Source organism: Acinonyx jubatus, chromosome A2 (assembly GCF_027475565.1).
Source record: "Acinonyx jubatus isolate Ajub_Pintada_27869175 chromosome A2, VMU_Ajub_asm_v1.0, whole genome shotgun sequence".
NCBI classification, from domain to species: domain Eukaryota; kingdom Metazoa; phylum Chordata; class Mammalia; order Carnivora; family Felidae; genus Acinonyx; species Acinonyx jubatus.
In genome coordinates this window covers 6,932,987-6,956,189 of record NC_069383.1, presented here as the reverse complement: position 1 = coordinate 6,956,189, position 23,203 = coordinate 6,932,987, and the positions used below count along the sequence as shown (strand labels likewise).

At 61.2% G+C, this 23,203-nt stretch overlaps 1 protein-coding gene across 1 annotated transcript in view; it reads left to right on the top strand.

Annotated features, from left to right (window-relative positions):
- The window catches only part of SSPOP (SCO-spondin), a 55,229-nt gene that overhangs the window by 13,583 nt on the left and 18,443 nt on the right, over nucleotides 1-23,203 (top strand). Inside the window, exons 29-67 of the mRNA XM_053217781.1 lie at nucleotides 179-400; nucleotides 838-1,074; nucleotides 1,676-1,804; nucleotides 1,902-1,993; nucleotides 2,091-2,322; nucleotides 2,460-2,612; nucleotides 2,707-2,847; nucleotides 2,950-3,132; nucleotides 3,239-3,389; nucleotides 4,013-4,166; nucleotides 4,308-4,365; nucleotides 5,168-5,272; nucleotides 5,577-5,780; nucleotides 5,973-6,082; nucleotides 6,969-7,122; nucleotides 7,207-7,360; nucleotides 7,874-7,946; nucleotides 8,743-8,800; nucleotides 10,282-10,458; nucleotides 10,758-10,901; nucleotides 12,203-12,373; nucleotides 12,458-12,622; nucleotides 13,345-13,524; nucleotides 13,643-13,765; nucleotides 13,901-14,030; nucleotides 14,135-14,260; nucleotides 14,437-14,528; nucleotides 15,410-15,583; nucleotides 15,854-16,018; nucleotides 16,646-16,898; nucleotides 17,874-17,920; nucleotides 18,094-18,264; nucleotides 18,585-18,716; nucleotides 18,945-19,090; nucleotides 20,441-20,535; nucleotides 21,278-21,330; nucleotides 21,491-21,697; nucleotides 21,819-21,989; nucleotides 22,095-22,174. Of these exons, the coding sequence (XP_053073756.1) occupies nucleotides 179-400; nucleotides 838-1,074; nucleotides 1,676-1,804; nucleotides 1,902-1,993; nucleotides 2,091-2,322; nucleotides 2,460-2,612; nucleotides 2,707-2,847; nucleotides 2,950-3,132; nucleotides 3,239-3,389; nucleotides 4,013-4,166; nucleotides 4,308-4,365; nucleotides 5,168-5,272; nucleotides 5,577-5,780; nucleotides 5,973-6,082; nucleotides 6,969-7,122; nucleotides 7,207-7,360; nucleotides 7,874-7,946; nucleotides 8,743-8,800; nucleotides 10,282-10,458; nucleotides 10,758-10,901; nucleotides 12,203-12,373; nucleotides 12,458-12,622; nucleotides 13,345-13,524; nucleotides 13,643-13,765; nucleotides 13,901-14,030; nucleotides 14,135-14,260; nucleotides 14,437-14,528; nucleotides 15,410-15,583; nucleotides 15,854-16,018; nucleotides 16,646-16,898; nucleotides 17,874-17,920; nucleotides 18,094-18,264; nucleotides 18,585-18,716; nucleotides 18,945-19,090; nucleotides 20,441-20,535; nucleotides 21,278-21,330; nucleotides 21,491-21,697; nucleotides 21,819-21,989; nucleotides 22,095-22,174 (5,612 nt within the window). The remainder of the gene's footprint in view (nucleotides 1-178; nucleotides 401-837; nucleotides 1,075-1,675; nucleotides 1,805-1,901; nucleotides 1,994-2,090; nucleotides 2,323-2,459; nucleotides 2,613-2,706; nucleotides 2,848-2,949; nucleotides 3,133-3,238; nucleotides 3,390-4,012; nucleotides 4,167-4,307; nucleotides 4,366-5,167; nucleotides 5,273-5,576; nucleotides 5,781-5,972; nucleotides 6,083-6,968; nucleotides 7,123-7,206; nucleotides 7,361-7,873; nucleotides 7,947-8,742; nucleotides 8,801-10,281; nucleotides 10,459-10,757; nucleotides 10,902-12,202; nucleotides 12,374-12,457; nucleotides 12,623-13,344; nucleotides 13,525-13,642; nucleotides 13,766-13,900; nucleotides 14,031-14,134; nucleotides 14,261-14,436; nucleotides 14,529-15,409; nucleotides 15,584-15,853; nucleotides 16,019-16,645; nucleotides 16,899-17,873; nucleotides 17,921-18,093; nucleotides 18,265-18,584; nucleotides 18,717-18,944; nucleotides 19,091-20,440; nucleotides 20,536-21,277; nucleotides 21,331-21,490; nucleotides 21,698-21,818; nucleotides 21,990-22,094; nucleotides 22,175-23,203) is intronic.

Genomic DNA, 23,203 nt, shown 5'->3' with positions numbered 1-23,203 from the left:
ACAAGGCATCCCCCTCCCAAAGGCTTGTCTTGTGAGCCCCAACCTTCCTGCCTCCCCTCCTCCACCAATTCAGGCTCCTGCTGGGAAGCCGGCACCTGTAATGTGTGCACAGGGGCACCCCAAACAGTGGGATTACAGGGCAGTGTTTGGGACCAGCTCATCCTTTCTCTGGCTGCAGGGCAGCTGAATTGCACTCCTGGGGAGGTGTCCTGTGTCGATGGCACCTGCGTGGGGGCCATCCTGCTGTGTGACGGAACCTGGGACTGCCCAGATGGAGCCGATGAGGGACCCGGGCACTGCCCCTTCCTTTCGCTGCCCACTCCCCCGGCTGGCACTTTGCCGGGCCCCTCCGCTGGCTCTGGGGAGACTGCACCAACTCCCCTGGCCAGTGCCAGCCCTGGTGAGTGTCCTGGACGAAAAGGGGTAAGAAAACTGCAGTCCCGAGGCCTGGGACAGAAGAGTGGGGAGGGCGCCTCAGAGGGAGGCATTGGGGCATGGGGGCTGGCACAGACGCAGCCTCCTGAAGACACCAGAATGCACAAAGGGAAGGGGGTTTAAGAGGGACTGGAAGAGTCCAGATCTTACTTGCGGACATGCCCCCACGCCCCCAACCGCTGAGGTGAGGTGGTTGGGGTGGTCAGTGGAATGCCTGGACGAGAGGAGAGGTTTTGGGAAACCAGTCGGGGAGCAAACGGCGGGAACGACGGGACGTGGGGAGGTGGGGGCAGTCCGGGCTCGGGAAGGGGGCGGGAAGGGTGGGCACCGGGAGGCGGGCGGCGGCGGCGGAGGCGGCGGAGGGGCCGGGCGGGCCGGGTCTAGCGCGGGTGCCCGCCGCAGCGCCCCCCTGCGGCCCCCTCGAGTTTCCGTGCGGCAGTGGTGAGTGCGCCCCGCGGGGCTGGCGCTGCGACCGCGAGGAGGACTGCGCAGACGGCAGCGACGAGCGCGGCTGCGGCTGGCCCTGCGCGCCGCACCACGTGCCCTGCGCCCGCGACCCGCACTGCGTGTCCCCTGCGCAGCTGTGCGACGGCGTGCCGCACTGCCCCGACGGCTCGGACGAGAGCCCAGAGGCCTGCGGTGAGAGCCTGGGCCGCCTCGGGGGCCGTGTCTTCTCCCACCACGCCCCCCCCCCCCCCCCCCCGACCCTGAGGTGGGCTGCAGGCTAGGGAGCGACTTGGGGCTGCGACCTCAGAGTGTCCTTTGATCTTTTCCCCCAAATTCTCTTTGAAGACTTTGCCCTCCCCTCCCCCCCCCCCCCCCCCCAGGGGAAAGAAGAAAGAGGCTTTTGTCTTTGCCCGCATTTGGGCCAGAAGGGATAAGAGGATGGGCAGTGGCTCAGCAGCTTGGGGAGTGGGCCTGTTTGGAGGGCTACCCCTCCAGCTCCACCCCACCAGACCTGGGAGTTCCCTTTGTGCCCCTGCATGTCAGCCCTTCCTAACCTGGCCACCTCACCCTGGGAGGAGGGGGCAGCTGTCCACCGGCTCCAGTGCCTCCCCAGGTCCGTCTGCCCCTTCTGGACCCCTCCCAAGGTGTCTTTGAGCCAGGTTCGGGTTCCGTGTAGGCTCAGCCTTCTCCTTGCCCTCCCCTTCCGGTGCCCTTGGCTCCCCTTGCCAACCCCTCTGCAGAGAGAGGGTGGGAGGGGCAGGAGCCCAACAGGACACTCTCCGGGTGCCCACAGGCTGCACCCAGCTGCCCCCCTGCGGTGGCCTCTTCTCCTGTGGTTTGGCTCCCCAGCTGTGCCTGAGCCCTGAGCAGCTCTGTGATGGAATCTCTGACTGTTCCCAGGGCGAGGATGAGCTGGGCTGCAGTATGGACAGGGTTCCCCTGATGAAGGCCAAGGCTGGTGGGGGCTGGTGGGGGGGGAGTTCTCCTCATCTTACTGTTTTCTCTTCTCTTCCCTTCAGAGGGGATGACAGCCCCAGGAGGCCCCAACGGGACAAGGGTTCCCTGCCCGGAATACTCCTGCCCTGATGGCCTGTGCATAGGTTTCCAGCTGGTGAGAGAGGGAAGGAGGGAGGGAGGAAGGGGGTGACACAGGCAGAGCCATTGTGCCACCTGACTTGAAAGGAACTTTGATCCTGTTCCCTCCCCAGGTGTGTGACGGTCAGCCTGACTGTGAATTGGCAGGGACAGCAGGGCCTTCCCCAGAAGAGCAGGGCTGTGGGGCCTGGAGCCCCTGGGACCCGTGGGGGCCATGCAGCAGGACGTGTGGGCCTGGGGTGCAGGCCCGGAGCCGCCGCTGCTCCCCACCTAGTCTCCCGGTGCTGCAGCACTGCCCAGGCCCTGAGCACCAGACTCAGGCCTGCTTCACGGCCGCCTGTCCTGGTGAGGGGCCTGGGGTACCCAGGAGGGCCAGGAGGCGGGCGGCGGCCCAGAGAGAGCAAGGGAGAGGAAGATCACGGGGCTCTCAGACTGGCCTCATGCCGCCCTCCTCCCACTTGTCCTGCCCCTTCTCCTCACAGTGGATGGTGAATGGACCTCTTGGTCTCCCTGGTCCCCGTGCTCCGAGCCATGCACGGGCACCATGACCCGGCAGCGGCAGTGTCACCCACCCCAGAATGGGGGCCGGACCTGCGCCACGCTGCCCGGGGGCTCTCACGCCACCCACCAGACCAGTGAGTGCGAGGAAGGAGGGTACGGCTGGGAGGTGGCTTGTTTCTGCGGGGGACCGACCCACCGTTCCGAACCATGGTTCTGATTTTCTCTCAGGGCCCTGCCCTCGGGACGGCTGCCTTAATGCCACCTGCTCCGGGCAGCTGGTGTTCTGGCCCTGTGCTCCCTGTCCTCTGACTTGCGATGAAGTCTCTGGTCGGGCTGTGTGCTCGGCTGACCAGCCCTGCAGCAGCCCAGGTAAGGGCGGGGGGCGGGGGGCGGCTCTGGGCCCAGGTTGTGGCCGGTGTGTCTGTGGAGCTGAACGCTCTGCAGGGAAGCCTCACCCTGGGCCTTCTCTAGGCTGCTGGTGCCCTGCCGGACAGGTGTTGGGCAGTGAGGGGCAGTGTGTGTGGCCCCGGCAGTGCCCCTGCCTGGTGGATGGCACCCGCTACTGGCCTGGGCGGCGCATCAAAGCCAGCTGCCAGCTGTGCATCTGCCAGGATGGGCGTCCCCAACGCTGTCGGCCCGATCCAGATTGTGCTGGTGAGGCCCCACCCTTGACCCTTCCCGAGGGGTCCTTGTCCCCTCCCAGCCTACCCAGCTGGGCACTCAGCCCTCCTCTGACCCCTGAGTCTTGGTTCTCCCGCAGTGAACTGTGGCTGGTCATCCTGGTCCCCCTGGGCTGAGTGCCTGGGCCCCTGCGGGAGCCAGAGCATCCAGTGGTCCTTCCGGAGCCCCAACAACCCCCGCCTCTCGGGCCAAGGTCGCCAGTGCCGGGGCATCCACCGCAAGGCCCGCAGGTACTTGCACCCACCCCAGGGACCCGCAGAGACCTTTACCCCTCACCTCCAGCGCCCAGGTAGGAAGCTGCTGGTGTGCCCTTTCTTGAGATACTTCCACAGGTACCATGGACTCCAAAGGAGGAACCTCTCTTACTCTGAGCCCTATTAGTCTAAACACCAGGATTCCCAGCGCCTCTTTGGGGGAATATCTGGCCTTCTTCTGCATCAGTTTTAGGCTCTCAAGGTCCAAAAGAGGGGTATAGGGAGCCCACAAGTCTAGGGGCAAGTATGGGTCCTCTGGTTTGCACCCTGTGCCTCTGAAGGTCGCTGAAGGGAGGTACTGAGGGGGTGAGCCAGATCTGCCCACCACGCCCCCTCTGAAATGGGCTCCACTGGCTAGGGTCTTGGCACAGATTGCTTCCACACCCCTTTCTTGGGCCAGTTGCAGCTTCTGGGGTGCAGGGCTGGGAGTCAGGAGATAGGGAGACCAAGCAGCGCAGCTGGTCCAGGACTTTTCCCGGTTTTATCACTCAAAGTCCCAAGTCCTGGGAGACCGCTCACTCGGGGCACACCAGGACGGGCTGGTTGCCTAGGTGAGCCCACTCACCCGGCAAGTGGCGAAGTGGCGGCCCTTCTTCCAGGTGCCGGACGGAGCCGTGTGAGGGCTGTGAGCAGTGGGGCCGGGTCCGCGGCGTAGGGGAGCGCTGGCGAGAGGGCCCCTGCGGAGTCTGCCAGTGTCTGCACAACAGCACCGTGCGCTGCTCCCCCTACTGCCCACTGGGTGGCTGCCCCCAGGTGAGGGGGCATAGGGGCCTGGGGGCGGGGCAGTGGGAGGGGCATTGTGTAGAGGCCAGGGTTTCCAGCGGCCCGATAGGCTGGGTCGGAGGTTGGCAGGTGGCTGGCTCAGTGCGTCCAGCCTGACTCTTGTGTCCGCAGGACTGGGTCCTGGTGGAGGGAACGGGAGACTCGTGTTGCCACTGTGCCCTCCCTGGTGGTGAGTGGGTCTGGGGAATGGCAGGGAGGAGGATGGTGAGGACTCAGAGGGAGCCCCAGGTGGCAGCACTGAGCGGGGCTGGGGGCGGGGTGGGGGGATCCGTGGCTACCCCAGCTCTGGCTGGAGGGAGCCTGAGTCCTGGATACTGGGGAAGGAAGGGGCCCTCTGGGTGGAAGGGCTTGTCTCTGTCCTCCTGAGATCAGGTCTCTTCTGTCTCTTTTGGGCTAGAATTCTGCCTCCCCGTCGAGGGTGCTTTCTTTTCTCTGGTTCAGCTGGGTCAGATCTGGTTCCTGGCCTTTCTCCTAAGAGGAACCAAGACAAAGTTCAACTTTTTCAAGAGTATTTTTGCTTGGAAACTGAGTTAAAAACAAAACAGAAAAACACAAAGGCTTGAAAGTGAATGTGTTTATGGGTCTAGATTCCTGCTCCTGAAAGCGCACCTACAGGCTGCTGAGGTTAGAGGAGGGCCAGCACTCACAGTTGTAGAGATTGCTCACTGTGCAAGTTGGCAAGCGGGAGCTAGACTCCAGCCCACAGGGGTGCTTCCATCCAGAGATACCCTTTTCTAGTGCTCAGAAAGGTCTTCTATTTCTAAATATTCAGTGGAAGTGAAAACCCCCAGTTCATGCCAAGGGAAGGAGAACAGGCCTTTCCCAGCTGGGAGGTTGTTCTGGGGGCTCCTGGATCGTCCTGAGGGAGAAAGTGCTGCAAGAGGTGGGGAGAGGCCTGGGTGTGGGGCTTGGGGCTAGTGTGAGCCTATCTGCAGGTCTCTCCCTCTTGAACCTTGAGTCTCCCCACACAGGTGAGAACCAGACGATCCTCGCCATGGCCACTCCTGCCCCTTCTCCAGCCCTCAGTCCCCAGATCGGACCCCGTCTGGTCACCTACGTTCTGCCTCCACCTGGAGGTGAGGGCCACATGTGGTTGTAGGTCAGAGAGGAATTACCGCCCAGGGTTTGCCCAGCAGGAACGCTGCAATTTACCCCTGCCTTCCATGGGGAGGATGGTTATCCTAAGGGTCTGGAAGTCATCCTGGCTTAGGTTGCCTGTTTGACTCTGCCCTCTCTGGACCACCCTTCCAGCCCAGGTCGAGGTCAACCATGGGGCCCTTTGCATCCCTCAGCCCCCCTTGTGACTTCCTGACTATGTCCCGGGCAGGCACCTGCCACCCTCTTCCCTTGCACTCCAGCCCCTCTCTCTTCTGCACCCAGACCCCTGCTATTCTCCGCTGGGCCTGGCCGGACTCCCCAGGGAAAACCTGCAGCTGGAGCTCCCCACCCAGGCTGCCCTCTTGGAGGCTCCCACCAGGGGGCCTGGCTATCGGGGCGGGAGCACGATCCAGAACACTCGCACTCAGTGGCACACTCTGCCCCCCTACCTGCAGCTGGACCTGCTGCTGCCCAGGAACCTCACTGGTCAGTGCGGTGGGGGCGGGGCAGGAGGGAATGGCGGTGATGGGGGGCGGGGCTGGGGGATGGGGCGGTGATGGGGGGCAGGGCTGGGGGGATGGGGTGGTGATGGGGCCAGGCTTGGGATGGGGTAGTAATGGGGGCGGGGGCTGGGGTTCACTCTATCAGCTCTGCGCCCCCCCCCGGCCCACCCCCTAGGCATCATAGTGCAGGAGACTGGGTCCTTGGCCTTGCTGCAGTTCAGCACTGATGGTCTACACTGGCAGAACTATAGTGACATCCTGCCTGGCATCCTGCCCCCAGCCAAGGTACTGCCACTCGAGCCTCCTGGGCCAGTGACCCACATGCCTCTTTGCGAATCCCACCGTCTTTGTCCCCAAGGGCCTTCCAGTGTGCCCAAAGAACATTCTTATATTGGAGGCTCGTTGAACACCTGTCATTAGCAGGGCGTCAGGAGCTATCCAAGTGGCTCTGGCGTGGGGCAGGTGTGCAAAGCTCTGTGGAGGGAGGGGAGTCAGGGGACATCAAGTTCACTGAGGATTTCAGAGGGCATGTCAAGAGCAGCTGGGACCCAGCCCTGCCCTGGAGGTTTACATCCTCCCCAGGGAGACAAGTCTCATGAAGCAGGAGGGATCAGTCCACACCATGTGTTCACTCTTAATTCTTTTTTTTAAGGTTTCCCCCCCCCCCAATTTTTAATTTTACTTCTTATTTGAGAGAGAGAGAGCACATGCGTGTGTGCAGAGGGGTAGGAAGGGAGGGGCAGAGGGAGAGGGAGAGAGAGAGAGAGAGAGAGAGAGAGAGAGAGAATCTTAAGCAGGTTCCACACTTAGCGAGGAGCCTGATGAAAGGCTCAATCCCATGACCCTGGGATTGTGACCCTGAGTCAAAATCAAGAGTCTGCCGCTCAACCAGCTGAGCCATTCAGGTGCCCCTTCCCTCTTGATTCTTAGGGGGGCACTAGCCAGGCCCTGGGGACTCACCAGCAGGCACAACCTGGCCCCTGCCCTCAGGGCACCAGGACCAGAACCCACAGCCTTGAGGGACCCTGGTGATTAATGCCAGGAGAGCATGCTTTTCATGACTTGACGGCTGGGGGACTCGGATTGGGCAGGGGGCACTCAGCAGGGTCGGGTGGCAGTCCGGAGAAAAGGCAGGCTCGGGTCTGGTGAACAGTCACCCCTGTTCCTGCAGCTTTTCCTTAAGAACCTGGATGAAGTAGCCCCCACAGTGTGGATGTTTGGCCAGATGGTGCAGACTCAGCATGTCCGGGTGTGGCCCCGTGTCCCCCACAGTGACACCAACCATAGCACCTCCCCATGGGTGGAGCTGCTGGGCTGTGAGCCAGGTGCGGGCGGGGCTGGCAGTGGGATCGATCGGTGGGAGTGGGAAGAGGGACAGACAGGAGCCCTCAGCCCTCCTCTCCCACCAGTGTCCCCGCTGGTGGCGCCCCTGTGCCCAGGGGCTGGGCACCGCTGTGCCAGTGGTGAGTGTGCCCCAAGGGGAGGCCCGTGCGATGGCGTGAAGGACTGTGAAGATGGCTCTGATGAAGAGGGCTGTGTGCCCCTGCCCGTGGACACTGGCAGGTACGGGTGCCCAGCTCAGCCTTGGAGGGGTCAGCCACGGGAGAGATGTCCTGCACTATTTCCCTGGCCTTGCGTGCTGCGTCAGTGCAGCTGGGTGCCTTTGGAGGCCCCTTCCCACCGCGGGATTCTAGGATCCTGTGCCATTTTCCTAGAGTCTGGAGGTCACTGGTTCTCAAAATGTGGCCCCTGGACCAGCAGCAGCAGCGTCACCTGGCAATTGTTAGCAATGCAGATTATCAGGCCCGAGCTCAGCCGGGCTGAGCTGGACACTGGAGGGTGGGGCCCAGAAATCTGTTTTACAAGCCCTGCAGGGGGGTTAATACGTTGAAAACCACTGGGATAACGTCTCCTTTGTCTAGTCTTAATGGGCGTGCCCTTTTGGAGTGCCCCAGCCCTGCCCTGCCCTGCCCTGCCCTGCCCTGGGCCCACCTTGGGAGCGCTGACCCCCCTGCCCGGGGGGTGGCTCTGAAGCTGGGAGAACCCCTGGAGTCCCTTGGTTATTTTTCTTCCCAGAGTCTGGTCCACAGCCGGGACCCCAACTCTCTCCTCCACCCAGCCCGGACAGCTGTCCCCCCAGCCCAGCAAGGTGAGTGGGGAGCTGTAGGCCCAGCAGGTGGGGTGCGGGGCATGGGGAGCCCTGGTCCCAGGGCCTCAGCAGCCACGTTCCCTCGCCCTGCAATCTCCCTCTCTTCGCACCTTCAGCCAGCGCTGCCTCCCCACGTGTCCCTGGTCTGCTCTCGCAGTCCACTTCAGCCCGTGAGCCTTCCGGGGGCCAGCCCGGTGCTGGACTGGGGGCTGGAGGTCAAAGGGGCAGAGAAGCACAGGGCAGGTGCCTGGCCTGGAGGAGTTTGGGAGACAGGAGAGGCCTTCACCCCCAGGTGGCAAAGTTATGCCCACAGGGCTGGCAACAGGGCATCAGACACTCAGAGGTGGGAAAAGCCTTACTTGTCCCCAGGGTCCCCAGAGGCTTCCTGGAAGAGGCTTGAAGGATGGGGCATCTGGGGCAGTGGGGTCTGCAATGTGGAGACGAAGGGTGGACACTCTCCCTGTGGAGAACAGCCTGGTCAGGGACCCAAGGGGAGAGCGACCATAGCGCTGAAGCCCATATGTGTGGATACTGGGGGGAAGACGGGGTTTGGGAGGGCAAGAGCAGAAGCAGAATCCTAGGTGGGTCAGCGAGAATAGCCCCTGGGTGTCAGCCCGGAGGTGTTGTAGGGAAGTGAGTCTCCACCCCCCAGCTGGGCCCTGTGCTGCAGGGACAGGGGAGGGGCCATGGGACATAGGTGCGTCCCAAAGGCAATGAGAGCTAGGTCCCTAGTCTCAGGTGGAATTGCCCTCGGGGCCCTGGGCTGTATGGGCAGCTGACCCCTCTCCCTCTGCAGGGTCTGACAGATGCAGAACGCTGGCGTCCCTGGCGAGGGTCATCTGTACCCCCCACAGGTATGTACCCAAACTCTAAGCCCCATCCCCAGCCCCCCACCCTGCCCACCCCTTCAGGGCGAGGGGCTATTACATCTGGCCATTCAGTCTCCTGACACCTGACATCCCTAAGTGGAGCAGGATTGCTTCTAGAAGGAATACTTGGTCACCGTGGAGGACACCTTGGCCAAATCCTGCCCCTGCCTGCCCTCCCGGACTCTAGGGTTGGATCCCCCAGACTGGTTCCCAGGGCTGAGCGTGTGCCCTGAAGTATGGTTGCCTTCTCCAGACCCCTGGCCAGGACGGGATCCCTGGGGCTGCGGGGTGCTGCCTGGCCCCGCCTGTGCCCCCTCTGTTCACCCATGGATGCCGCCACGTACCCCTTTCTGAAGGGTTTGCTGGCCGCGCATGGCTCTAAGTGGGCACGGGGAACATGGGGTCACCAAGTTAGCATGTTCCTAAACTGGACAAGGAAGGGGCTCTCTGAGGGTCATGTACCAGCCTCCCTGGTATATGGACAAGGACGAGGACAAGGAAGGGGCTCCCTGAGGGTCATGTACCAGCCTCCCTGGTATATGGACAAGGACAAGGACAAGGAAGGGGCTCTCTGAGGGTCATGTACCAGCCTCCCTGGTATATGGACAAGGACAAGGACAAGGAAGGGACTCTCTGAGGGTCATGTACCAGCCTCCCTGGTATATGGACAAGGACAAGGACAAGGAAGGGGCTCCCTGAGGGTCATGTACCAGCCTCCCTGTGGCTGCCTGACCTTTCACCTGCACGTTAGCCTGAGGAGAGCTGTCTTCAGAGCAAGGCCGGAAATGGGCGGGGCTGTCAGCTGGCTGTGGCTTGGCTCTGACCTCCTCTTTTGGGAGATGTTGGCTTGCCTCACCACCTCCCTGGGCTCTGTTTTTCCATCTGTAAGACTAAGAGGTCTAAGTTCGACCCCTTCCCGTGAGTTCCAGCGAAAGTCATCCAGGAGCCCGGCTGGCCCGTCCTTCTGTGTTTTTTGTGAAAAGCAGACGAAGCAACTTGTACCATCGCTTGAGTCCGCAAGATGCAGGCTATGTGATGAATTGTAACGTCACGCTGAGTCTGGTTCTCGAAAACTGGCTGTGTCATAACGTTAATCCTTTGTTGGGCAATGAGAATCTCGAACCCCCTTTTCGCTGTAGCTGCCAGGAGGTCATCGGGTGCAGACTTGAATGTCTCATTGTGCTGTCGGTTCCTCTTGGAAGCTGCCGTGTGTGGCTTCTTGAGAGTAGGGTACAAATCTCAGCTTGACATTAAGCGCTTTTGTGCTTTCATTTAAAACCCTCTTGTGCTCCTTGGACTACCAAGTTCCACCTCATTTGTGGTCTGAAGTCCCTCAGAAGGTGTGGTGTGGTCTGCTCAACCCTGCACCACCCAAAGCCTGGATACCGCTTTGGAGAACCCATTTCTGCTTCATCTCACGGAAGGGGAGCTGGAGGGCCTCACCTCTCTCCTTCCTGCACCCACAGGGAAGGGGCCAGTGACTCAGGTCCCAGACTCTGAGGCTCCTCGCTTGAGTCCTAGGGAATCTGTGCAGACCATGACCACCCCCCCCACCTCCCAGCCTGAGGCCAAGGCCCTGAGACCAGGAACGACAGCCATGACAGAGCTCCCCCTGCACCCCATGAGTCCAGTGGCCCCTGCTGGTAAGATTCTGCTGTCTTCTGCCTGCTAAACCTATGCATCTGAACAACTCCCCGTCGGGGAAACAGGCCCCTGGAGGTTAGCCGCTTTGCCCAAGATCCCACAGCGCAAGGTCAGAGTTTTGGTAGGATCAGGCCTAGGACCAAGTCTCCTGATGCAGTTCACTGTTTTTCCATTATCCCAAGAGAGGCGGGAAGAGGGGGCACACACACCAGATGTCAGGAGGAGGGAGACTGAGGGCTGAGGGAGGGGGGACGTGGTGGGCAGGTGTCCAGTCAGCTGGCCGCGATGGTGCCCACAGGCCAGAGTGTCGCCCCGCCGCCCTTCCCACCTGTGCAGTGTAGCCCAGGCCAGGTGCCCTGTGAGGTGCTGGGCTGCGTGGAGCGGGAGCAGCTGTGTGATGGGAGGGAGGACTGTCTGGACGGCTCCGATGAGAGGCGCTGTGGTGAGTAGGGGACCCTGCAGGGCTCCCCGGAGGGTTTGAAGTCATGTGGGTAGCAGTGACCAGAGGGCTTTAGGTTTGGAGAAGTCTCTGCCCCCTATTCCTGGCTCATATGGGAAGGAACTGTGAGGGGCTAGGGGTAGCAGAGAGTGAAAAGAGCCTGAGTGGGTGAAAACAGCTAGGAATGTGTGTGTCTTTGGGGATGGTGACGAGGGCAAATGCAGTAGGTCTTAGGTCATGGCTTGTTTCATAAACCCCGTCTGATTTTTGAGGAGACTCATCTAACCATCCATCCATCCATCCATCCATCCATCCATCCATCTACCTACCCACCCCTCCATCCATTCATCCACCCACCCATCCATCTACCTACCCACCCATCCATCCATTCATCCATCCGCTTATCCATCCATCTACCTATCCACCCACCCATCCATCTACCTATCCACCCACCCATCTATCCACCCACCCATATATCTATCTATCCATCCACCCACCCACCTATCCATCCATATATCCATCCATTCATCCATCCATCCATCTACCTACCCACCCATCCATCCATTCATCCACCCACCCATCCATCTACCTACCCACCCATCCATCCATTCATCCATCTGCTTATCCATCCATCTATCCATCCACCCACCCATCCATCTACCTATCCACCCACCCATCTATCCACCCACCCACCCACCTATCCATCCATATATCCATCCATTCATCCATCCATCCATCCATATATGCATACATCCACCCACCCATCCATCTACCTACCCACCAATCCATCCGTTCATCCATCCGCTTATCCATCCATCTATCCATCCACCCATGCATCCATCTACCTACCCACCCACCTATCTGTCCACCCACCCATATATCCATCAATCCATCCATCCCTCCACCATCCATCCATCCATCCATCCATCCATCCAAAGTAGATCACTGTGCTCAAAGCCTACTCTCTCAATCAGGGAAGGGCCACCCCAGGGAGTATGCATTCAGGAAGAGGTTACCCCAGGGAAGGAACTGTTGTTCTAGACAGCTTGATGTCTTTCTAGACCCCCCAGGAGCCATTAACAAGCAGAGAGGCTGGGTGAGAGCCTGTGCAGACCAGAGCCCATGATCTCCCCCTCACATGTAGACAGAAGGCTGTACTGAGTGTGGGAAGCTTCAGGAGGAAGGAGGGGCAGGATCTCTGGTTGACAAGTGTGTTCTGCTTTTGGCCCGAGGTTGAAGGGGCTCAGTGTATCACCCAGTCAGGAATCACTTATGTGGCTCCCTTCCCCTCACCTTGCTGGCAGCGAGTGCCGCGCCCTTCCCGGTGCCCGCCACGGCCCTGCCTGGGCTGCCGGCCTCGAAAGCCCTCTGCTCCCCGAGCCAGCTGAGCTGCGATAGTGGGGAGTGCCTGCCGGCCGAGCGACGCTGTGACCTGCGGCCTGACTGCCAGGACGGCTCTGACGAGGACGGCTGTGGTACGGACCTGGCCAGGGGACACCTCTGAGGGCCCCGCTCCTGCACGAGCCCCCTCTGAGTCCTGCGCACCCATCCCCTTGCAGTGGACTGTGGGCTGGCGCCCTGGTCTGGCTGGAGCAGCTGCAGCCGCAGCTGTGGGCTGGGCCTCGCCTTCCAGCGCCGGGACCTGCTGCGGCCTCCCCTGCCTGGGGGCACCTGCCCGTCCGACAGGCTCCGCAGCCAGCCCTGCTTCGTGCAGGCCTGCCCAGGTGACTGGCACCCAGGCCTCCTCAGGACCCCGCCCCCCCTGCCCCCGGAAGGGACACCTGGGGTGGATTCCTATCCGAGACCCACCTGGGGGAGTGCCCTTGCGCTCTTGGGGACCCCGGTGTCTGGGCTCCTCTCCACGACTCTAGGGGGACAGCCCCTTCTGAAGTCACAGCCTCGTACCTCCAAAGGGCTTAGGAGGAAGGCTGCCCCTGGCCTTGCCCTCTTCCTGCCTGAGTGGCCCTGGATGGGTTCCTACCCTCTAGTGTGGGGACTGGATCGGTAAAGCTGTTTCCACTTCAGAGTGAGGGTGTTCCCAGGCTGCGCCTAAGGCCTCCTAGCCCTTGTGTTCTGTAGGTGCGAGGGAGTAGTCCCAACCTTGCCTCTGCTCCAGAGAGGGGTTTCCCACACCTGGTCTCCTAACCTGGTTTTTTCTGCTGCCACCAGGAGGAGCCCCGCTCCAGTCTCCCCACTGCCCCAGCCCTTTTCCAGGGACCAGAGCCTTCATCCTGGGAGGCACCTAGAGATCTTTGCTCAAGTCCCTCCACCAAGGGGAGGTTTCCTGGGACAGGAGAAGAGCCTGTTGAGTCCCGTGGTGCTGCCCTAGGCCACCTAGCTGGCCACCACGCAGGCCCCTTCTCTACCCTGCCACCTTGCTTTCTCCAGCGCGGTCTGAGTCTCCTTGGGCTCACCTGGTCCACCTCCGTCCTTTTTCCCCCCACAGTGGCTGGGGTGTGGGCTGTGTGGGAGGCCTGGGGGCCCTGCAGCGTCTCCTGTGGGGGTGGCCACCGAAGTCGGAGGAGGAGCTGCATGGATCCTCCGCCCAAGAATGGTGGTGCTCCCTGCCCCGGGGCCTCCCAAGAGCGGGCACCCTGCGGCTTGCAGCCCTGCACGGGTGACACAGGTAAGGGAGCAGGGCTGGGCAGGGGCATCCAGGGATGGAGCCCTGTGGGGGCGGGGCTGTTAGGGAAGGTCACCGGGCCTCCTGCCACCCGCCCCACCTAGTGTCCCTGTCCCACCAGACTGTGGGCTGGGCCGTGTTCACATCAGTGCTGAGCTGTGCCAGAAGGGGCTGGTGCCACCATGTCCGCCGTCCTGCTTGGATCCTGAGGCCAACAGAACCTGCAGTGGACGCTGTCTGGAAGGTGAGGCACACCCAGCAGTCAGGGTGCGGCAGACAGAGCCCTCGGGAGGAGGATACTCACCAGCCTTCGGTCTCCTGCTTCCCCGCCCCACTGCCCCCCTGCGTGGGGCTGAGTGCCCTCCTGCCTCCACCCCAGGATGCCGCTGCCCCCCTGGGCTTCTCCTCCATGATGGCCGCTGCCTGCCCCTCTCTGAGTGCCCTTGCCTGGTGGGTGAAGAGGTGAAGCAGCCGGGGGTGCCCTTCCTCCTGGACAACTGTAGCCGCTGGTAAGGATGTCTGCTGTGGCAGGGAGTGCCTGGGTCAGGGGACCAGCCCCTCTCCACACCCCCCTTCCCAGTCCTGACCTCCTCGGCCTCTCCCTCCCCTGCAGCGTGTGCGAGAAAGGGGCCCTGGTGTGCGAGCCCGGGGGCTGCCCTGTGTCCTGTGGCTGGTCAGCTTGGTCCTCCTGGGGTCCCTGTGACCGCTCCTGTGGCTCTGGAGTGCGAACTCGGTTCAGGTGTGCAGGACGGAGCCATTGTGGCGGGGGTAGGGGGCAGGGAGAAGAATATGGGAGAAGGAAGGGAAGGGGTGCTGGAGGGTGGAGAAGGTGACGGTTGGAGAACAGGTGACTGGGAAGACAGGAATGAGGGCAGGCAGAGGAGAGCGGGTGCCCAGGCCGCCTATCCCCCCCAGGTCCCCTTCCAACCCTCCGGCTGCTTCTGGGGGTGCCCCGTGTGAAGGCAACAGGCAGGAGCTGCAGGCCTGCCACGTGGAATGTGGGACAGGTAGGTCAGGAGCCCGGATGGGAGCCTGCTACTCACCCCCCAACCCTCATGCCTGCCTTCCTCCTCCCAATTCCCACCCTGGGGACAGGGCATGACCGATTGGGCTGCCGGCCACCTACATGGGGTCAGTGCGGCCTTCTGGTCCAGGAGGCAGCCCCAGAAGGGGCCTTGATGCATGGGGCTTTGTCGGGGACAAGACAGAGGGTGAGGCCCAGGCGGCACCCCCCCTCCCACATGCCCAGCCCAGGCTGGTCTTGGGGGGATGGGGTGTTCTGAGAGCAGGGGTGAAGCTGGTCCTGCTGGCCGAGTGAGTGAGGGTGGGGCAGGCAATCAGGAGCACACAGATGCCAGATGAGGGAGCCCAGGCTGTTTCCCTCTTTCGTGGCCCAGGGTGTCCTCAGGCAGAGCAGGTGACGGCAGAGGTCTCTGCAGGCAGATGGGACAGAGGCGAGAATAGGAGTTGGGGGTGCGAGCATGGGTCTGTGGGGTCTGGGCCAGGCTCTCATAGCAGAGGAGGGAAGGAAGAGGAAGGAATGGCTGCTGGTGCACCGACAGGTGTCTTTGGCGACTGGGGTTTCTAGCATGGAAGAGAAATGAAGGATAGGCGTTTAGAAGACTCTAGATGAGTTGATCTGGGGGAAAATGTGAGGGTGGGTGGTGGACATGAGGTGCCAGCCGAGCTCACGGGTAGAGTGTGGCCTGAGCTGGAGCTTGGCTGAGCAGGAGCTGTGCTTCGAGAGAGAGGCCTGGGCCTGGAGGGGGGGGGGGGGGGGGGGTCCTACCTTCCACTTTCGAGGGGCAGAGGCTTCTCAGACCTGACCCGGTCTCCCTCCCAGTCTGTCAGGAACCCTGTGCAGAAGGCCTGTCCTTTTCTCCTCCAGAGACGCTGGGCTGGACGCTCTGGGAGCCCTGGTCTTCCTGCTCCAGGAGCTGCCTTACCCTTGGAGGAGGCCCTGGGTGGCGCAGTCGTTCCCGGCTCTGCCCCAGCCCCGGTGACACCTCCTGCCCAGGAGAGGCCACCCAGGAGGAGCCCTGCAGCCCCCCTGTGTGCCCAGGTGTGCCCCCTCTGTCCCCGGAGTGGCCTGGGCACTAGGGTGGGATGAGGAACAAGGGAGAAGAATGACCCCTTGGGCACCTGGGGCAGGGAGGCTAGAGCAAACCTATTGTCCCGAAGAATCTCCTCCACCCCCAGCCTGTGATTCACAGGGTGGGCCGGGCCTGAAGGGACCTTTGGGACAGTCCTGGAGGTGTGGCCCTCCTGCACCCCGTCCCCTACCCGCACCTTTGCCAGCGTCCGTGATGACAAACTTGGCTCTTCCTGACAGTGCAAAGCATCTGGGGTCTGTGGGCTCCCTGGTCCACCTGTTCAGCCCCCTGTGATGGGGGCATCCAGATTCGTGGGCGCAGCTGCTCCGGCTCCACCCCTGGGGACCCTGAGTGCCAGGGACCTCACAGCCAGACCAGGGACTGCAACACGCAGCCCTGCACAGGTGCCAACCTCCCCCTAACCCTTGCCGTTCTCTACCTAGCCACGTCCAGCCAGCCCCCCGGGGATTTTGACCTCTCTCCACCCCACCTTCTCACATCACTGACCTCTGGCTCCAGGTCAGGCCATACCCTGAGCTAAGAGACTCCCAGATTTCCTGTGTCTGCCTCCTCTGGCTCCCATACCCTGAGGACCGGGCACTGGTCCCCAGTCTTTGCTCCTCCCTGCCCAAGGCCTCCTTCCCAGGCATGGGGCCGAGGAGGTCAGACTGGCCTCTGGGCAGAACCACTCACTGCAGGAATTTTGAGAAGCAGGGCCAGCCCTTCTTTAGAAGCCCTTGGCCCCATTCTCCCTGTCCTTTCTCCTTTGTCCCACTCCTGGCCCAGGTGGCTTCTGTCTTCCTGCTCTACTTCCAAGGATATTTGTATTAAAGTCAGGCAAAGCTATGAATCTTTACTGGCCACCTTTCAGACACTGGAGCGAGCCTGCAAGGGAGGGGGAGTGGGAGGGGTTTCCCGTGGCTCCTCAGTCCTGCTCCCCGGACCACCGGCATGTAGCTTCCCCTTGGCCCTTCCATCCCCTGGCCCTTTCCTCCTGCCCATGCTGAGACCCTCTCTGTCTGCCCGTCCAGCCCAGTGCCCAGGGGACATGGTGTTCCGTTCGGCGGAGCAGTGCCGCCAGGACGGGGGCCCCTGCCCTCAGCTGTGCCTGGCTCAGGACCCTGGGGTGGAGTGTACCAGCTTCTGCGCCCCTGGCTGCGCCTGCCCCCCCGGCCTTTTCCTGCACAATGCCAGCTGCTTGCCCCGCAGTCGGTGCCCCTGCCAGCTGCACGGGCAGCTCTATGCACCGGGAGCAGTGGCTCGGCTGGACTCCTGCAATAACTGGTAAGCTGCCAGCCCGGGGGGGGGGGGGGGGGGGGGCGGGGGGAGGGGGGAAGGGAGGCGAAGTGGGGGGAGGTGATTTGTGAAGGAAGCAGGGGCTGGAGAGGGTCTTCTACCCTCCCTTTCAGTCACCCCTGTTTCTCTTTCCTGGATGTTGAGATCCACTGGGTTTCTGCTCAAACACCTTGAAGCCCCCAACACTCCAAGCTGACACTAGGCCCTGCTGGCAGGGGACACGCGACCCCGCCCCACCCCCGCCCCACCCCCGCCCCGCCCCCACCCCACCCTGCCTTGTGCTTCTCTCATTTTTCTTTCCTTTTCTTACATTTCATTTCATTTTCTCTGTTCTTCTTGTTCCTCTTCCCTTTTCTTCCCTGTCCCCTGTCCTTCCCCCGACCCCCCCCCCCCCACACAGTCCCCTTCATGCTTCCTCTCCCCCACCTCTTTCTCTTTTGCTTTTTCCTTCTTCGATGCTTTTTCTGGGACTTCCACGTATTGGACGGGGGGCAACTTGAACACGTTTGTTGGAGAAAAGCAAAAGTAGAGAAAAGCACACTGTTCTTTCCAAGAGGCTCACACTGGGGTGTACTCTTTCGGAATGGCTCCTACCTGGCCCCGTAGAGCTGCTCAAAGTCCTTTCCAAACTGTGTGATAAATACAGACGGAAAGGAAAGCACGTTAAGGTGACTCCTGGATAAAAGTGTGGGACAAAGGACAGCACAGTGCCTGGGGCATCAGGGAGCCCACGGAGGGTGGAGCTAGGGGGGAGGGCCTGGGTGAGAATCCTCAGTCACCTCATGAAGTTCAAGGGGGCCACGGGGCTTTACTTTCTAGACCCTTCTGCGGGGTTTCACTTCTGTACCTTGGACTTCTGTGCCCGGCCTCGGTGGTGTGCCGGCCGTGTCCCCCTGGGGGCAGGTACATAGAGCTCCAAGGGGCGGGGCCTGATGGTGGCCATGATGGGTCCTCTCTCTGCAGCACCTGTATCTCCGGTGAGATGGTGTGCACCTCAGAGCCCTGCCCAGGTACCCTGATGCCCAGGAATCAGCAGTGGTGGGTCCTCAGGGACCACAGGGGATGCTGGCCTCTTTAGATCAACTCCTGGGGATGTCGATGGTGCCCCAGGGAAGTTGGGGACCAGGGATGACCTGACCTGGCTTCACACCCACTGTGCCCATCTCCGTACCCACCCTGGCAGTGGCCTGTGGTTGGAGCCCCTGGACCCCCTGGAGTCTTTGCAGCCACAGCTGCAACGTGGGCATTCGGCGGCGCTTCCGGGCGGGCACCGCACCCCCAGCTGCCTTCGGGGGTGCTGCGTGCCAGGGCCCCAACATGGAGGCCGAATTCTGCAGCCTGCGGCCATGTCGGGGTGAGAGCTGGGACTGAGGTCCTCAGAATCCCCCAGAGAAGAGCCAGGAAACACTCCACTCACTCTCCCCTCCAGACCCCAAGAGCAGTACAAGGGCCTAGCGTAAAAGATGCCAGGAGGATGTCCCCAGAGAGCCCCGAGAGTCATTCCCTAAGAGGGGTCCTCCGTGGAGGCCAGCCCTGCTCCAGGCCAGGGAGGAGTGAGGTCTCCTGGGATGGGTTGTGATCCTGTAGGTTCGAGAAAGAAGGGGTCTGGGTGGAGGAGAGGGCTGTGGTGGGTATGGGAGGTAGGGCCCGCAGTGACCTGGGCTGCCACTCCAGGTCCTCGTGGGGAGTGGGCCCCCTGGTCTCCGTGCTCCGTGCCCTGCGGCGGTGGCTACCGGAACCGCACCCGAGGCAGTGGCCTGCACAGCCTTGTGGACTTCTCCACCTGTGGTCTGCAGCCCTGTGCAGGTGAGGGCTGTCCCCACCTCCTCCACTGCTCCCGTACCCCCAGTAGTCATCCCCCCCAACCCAGCGCCCTGTCAACCCCTCCCTGTCACCCCAGGAACCCTTCTCCCTGAGCTGCCATGCAGCCTGTGACCCCCCTGGCCACATCTAGAGCCGATGCCTCTCCTGGGTTAGGAGCCCGGGAAAGAGTTTTTCTGTGCCTGGGCTGGTTATCAATTTCTGTGACCCCAGGGCCGGTGCCTGGCGTGTGTCCCGGGGGCCAGCGGTGGCTGGACTGTGCCCAGGGCCCTGCCTCGTGTGCAGAGCTCAGTGTCCTGCAAGGGGCTGACCAGACCTGCCACCCTGGCTGTTACTGTCCACCTGGGACGTTCCTGCTGGTGAGTGTCTTCCCTGACCTGACCTCCCAGCGACCTGGGCAGGGGAGAACCAAGGGTATGGGGCTTGAGAGTTGAGGAAAAAGCACTGAACTCAGGGGTCATGGCTCAGCTCTGCCAGCAGCCAGCAGGTGACCCTGGGTGAGACACGGTCATGCTTCCCTGGACCTCTCTTTTCCCATTTGTGAAATGGTGATAGGTCTACAAGATCTTTGTGATTCATGCCTCCTTGAGTGCTCTGTTGTCTTATGTTATCATTAGTCATTTATTGAGCACCTGTTGCACGCTTAGTCTTGCGATGGGGGCTCCACCATGGGGAGAAAGTAAAGTCCACCCTCATGAAGCCTCTGGTCTGGGGAAACCAGACCCAGAGCGCCTAGAATGGAGGTAGAACCATCCTTACACAGGAAGTGAGCTTTGCATACTGTGGAGCTCAAAATGCAGACTGGCGGGGACTGGGTCAGTGACAGCAGGCTTCCTGGAGGAGGTGATCCTGATTTGACTGTCAGAGATTGCGGGGGGTGGAGAGCTGGAGGCGGCACTGCTGTTGGAAGGCAGGGAAGTGAGGCGGGCGCAGTGGAATTTGGACAGAAGCTTGTGGGGTGGTGGGGAGGGTTTACAGGGATAAATTTCCGGAATGTGGGGTGTGGCTAAGGGGCCAGAGTCCAGCGGGGTCTGAGTTCAAATCAGACTCTTCTTCTAGCAGCCCTGTGACCTTAGGATGCGTGCTCCCGTGACTCCGTTTCTTCATTTGTCAAGTTGGGGTAATAATGTGTCTGTTCATCAGGGTCTCTGAAATGGTGAAAGGGCCTCCCAGGGCCTGGCCCACACCTCACTACATTTGACTTTGAATCGTGTACTGATGGGTGGCAGTTTTGTTTTTTTTTTGTTTTTGTTTTTGTTTTTAATTTGAAGCATTAGCAACTTTTGTCCAAACTTCCTGTATGCATAATTTCCAAACTTCCTGTATGCATGATTTCATCGGTTTTAATTTTTTTGATGAAAACATAGAGTTTTTTTTTTTTTTTTTTAAACATCGTTGCTATACGGATCACGTGTTTCGTATTTTGTTAGCTGATTTCATGGGCATTTGACAGTTCGGTCTCATGTCCTGCAATTGGAGATGGTCTTTTTCCTCCCAGAGATTGGGGGGAGGGGGGGGTCCATGCCCCTCCCCCACGGCTTCTGTAACTGCTGGTGCGGGTTTTCCACAGGGTGGTGACAGAGGTGTTTGTGGAAGGAGGCTGGGTGGCGTTGGAGGGTGGGAGCCTGAGGGGTGCTGGGTTCTGACTGCGGGGAGCGGGTTGGGCCAGACCCACCTGGAATCCAGAAAATGATGGTTTTTGATTCCAGAACAACGTGTGTGTGCCCTCCCAGGACTGCCCCTGTGCCCATGGGGGGCGCCTTTATCCCCCGGGCAGCGTGGTGCTTCGTCCATGTGAGAACTGGTAAGACCCCCACCCCACCCGATGGTCCCGTGACCCGGGGGCACCCTGCTGTCCCTCCTCAGTGCTGGGGATGATGGCCTCCAGTGGGCCATCCCCCTGGGCCCACAGGCACAGCCGGTCAGCAATCTGGGGCCTGTGTCCACACCATCCCCACCAACCTTTCTCTTCCCACCCGTCTCTGTCTGCTGAGGCTGCAACAACCACACAGCAGACCTGGGGCTTGTCTTCTGACAGTTCAGGAGACCAGAAATCTAAGAGCAAGGAGTCAGCAGGGTGGTTCCTCCTGAGGGCCGGGAGGGAGAATCCATTCCAGAACCTTCTCTTCTGTGGTGGCTGGCGAGCCTTGGCATCCCTTGGCTTGTAGCTGCCTTCCTGCAACCCGCTCAGGTTGTGATCTCATGGTTCATGGGTTCAAGCCCCGTGCTGGGCTCTGTGCTGACAGCTGGGAGCCTGGAGCCTGCTTTGGATTCTGGGTCAGCCTCTCTCTCTGCCCCTCCCCTGCTCGTGCTCTGTCTCTCAAAAATAAATGAACATAAATAAATAAATAAACAAGTAAATAAATAAAGACACCAGTTACATTGGACCGTAGTGCCCTCACTGTGACTTGCTCATCTCTATAAAGACATCGTTTCCAAATCAGGTCACATTCTGAATACTGGGCGTTAGGGCTTCAGCGTGTCAATTTGGGGGAATACACTTCAGCCTGTGACAGTGCCTCCGAACTTCTGCTGTTTTCTTCCAGCTCCTGTGTTTCTGGGCTCATCACCAACTGCACCTCCTGGCCCTGTGAGGAGGGTGAGGAAGGGGCCTTGCACCTGACTGTGCCCCCTGCTTGCTCCCCACCAGGGGCAGAGTTGGGGGAAGGGAGAAGGGGTGCTCTGCCCAGGCCAGTGCCTCCAGCCTACGCTCACTTCATCCTCTCTCTCTCTTGGCCTTTCCCTCGTCTGTACCCCAGGTCAGCCCGTGTGGTCCCCCTGGACCCCGTGGAGCGAGTGCTCGGCCTCCTGTGGCCCTGCCCGACGCCACCGGCACCGTTTCTGCACCAGGCCCCCCACCGCGGAACCATCCATCCTGGGGCTGCCGTCCCCACTGACCTTGCCTACGCCTCTTTGCCCAGGCTCCGATGCTGAGGAAGAGCCCTGCCTCCTGGCAGCATGTGACCGTGAGTCCTGCGGTGCCCAGGATGGTGCCCCCCATGCCCTGTGGATACCTGCTGCCTTGCGCCAGCTGGCCCCCAGCCCTGGCCGGCCCCTCCCCCAGCTGCTCTTTTGCTGTCATCCCAGGAGCTGGGGGCTGGGGTCCTTGGGGGCCCTGGTCCAGCTGTAGCCGGAGCTGTGGGGGGGGCCTGCGGAGCCGGATGCGAGCCTGTGACCAGCCCCCACCCCAGGGCCTGGGGGATTACTGCGAGGGGCCTCGGGCCCAGGGAGAGGCCTGCCAGGCCCTGCCATGCCCAGGTACCTGCCAGGAACGGGGCACAGGGGTCAGGGAACACTATGGAGAGATGGGCTGGGGTGGGCGGCACCCACATGGCTCTCAACCCACCCTGTCCCCTTCCCCAGTGACCAACTGCACCACCATTCAAGGGGCTGAGTACAGCCCCTGTGGCCCTCCCTGTCCTCGCTCCTGTGACGATCTCGTGGTGAGTCTGGCTCCCTCGGAATGCCTGCCTGACCTCTGGCCCCAAGCGTTACTTTGCAGGAGGGCAGGGTGCGGCTTTGGGTCATGACCTCTTTGGGCCTGGGGCAGCCTGGCACTGGTGAGGAGGGATGGGGTCAGTGCCCATCAGACTGGCTCCCCTTTGTTCCAGAGACTGTCTCAGGAGTGAACCTCACCCAGCAGCCCATCAAGCCTTTCTCGATTTAGACATTTTATTGCAAAGATTCCATAAACACAGAGGGAGGGGAGATCATTCCATTACATCATCTCAAACACCGTGAGCCTTTTGGCGCATACACCCTGATTCTGAGTGTACGTGTGCTTGTGTGTGAGCCTTCATGGAATGCCTGTCCAGGACCATGGAGAGGGACAGAGGCAGGCGCAGACAGGGTCTCTGACCCACGGAGCCTGCAGCAGTGTGGCGCGGAAGCTGGCCTGAATCAAGGATGCCGAAGGGACAGCCTTGGGGCCTTGTGCAGGTCCCTGTCTGAGAGGGTCAGGCAGGAGCTGCACAGGGTGAGCTGGGAGGAAGGAGGACAAGTGCTTGGCTCCCAGCTTCCCCAGGGGACCCTACCTCCTTCCCAAATGACTCCCCCCTCCCCCCGCCCCAAGCCAGCTTCCATTGCCCTGCTCCCTGCGTTCTGGGAGATGCCTCGATTCCCAGACACTAACCAGGTCCCCCATGGAACTCTCCACAGGATTCACATTTGGAGGACACTCCCACCCAGGGAAGCCCTTCGTGGTCTCTCCTCCCCTGGGGAGGGGACACGACTGAAAATGTTTTATTTTATATATAAACTTTTTTTAATGTTTATTTTTGAGAGAGGAAGAGAGAGAGGGCAAGCAGGGAAGGGGCGGGGGGTGGGGGGCGCGGGGGACAGAGGATCCGAAGCAGGATCCAGGTTCTGTGCTGGCAGCAGAGAGCCCGATGCGGGGCTCGAACCCACGAACTGTGAGATCGTGACCTGAGCCGAAGTCGGACGCTTCACCGACTGAGCCCCCCAGGGGCCTC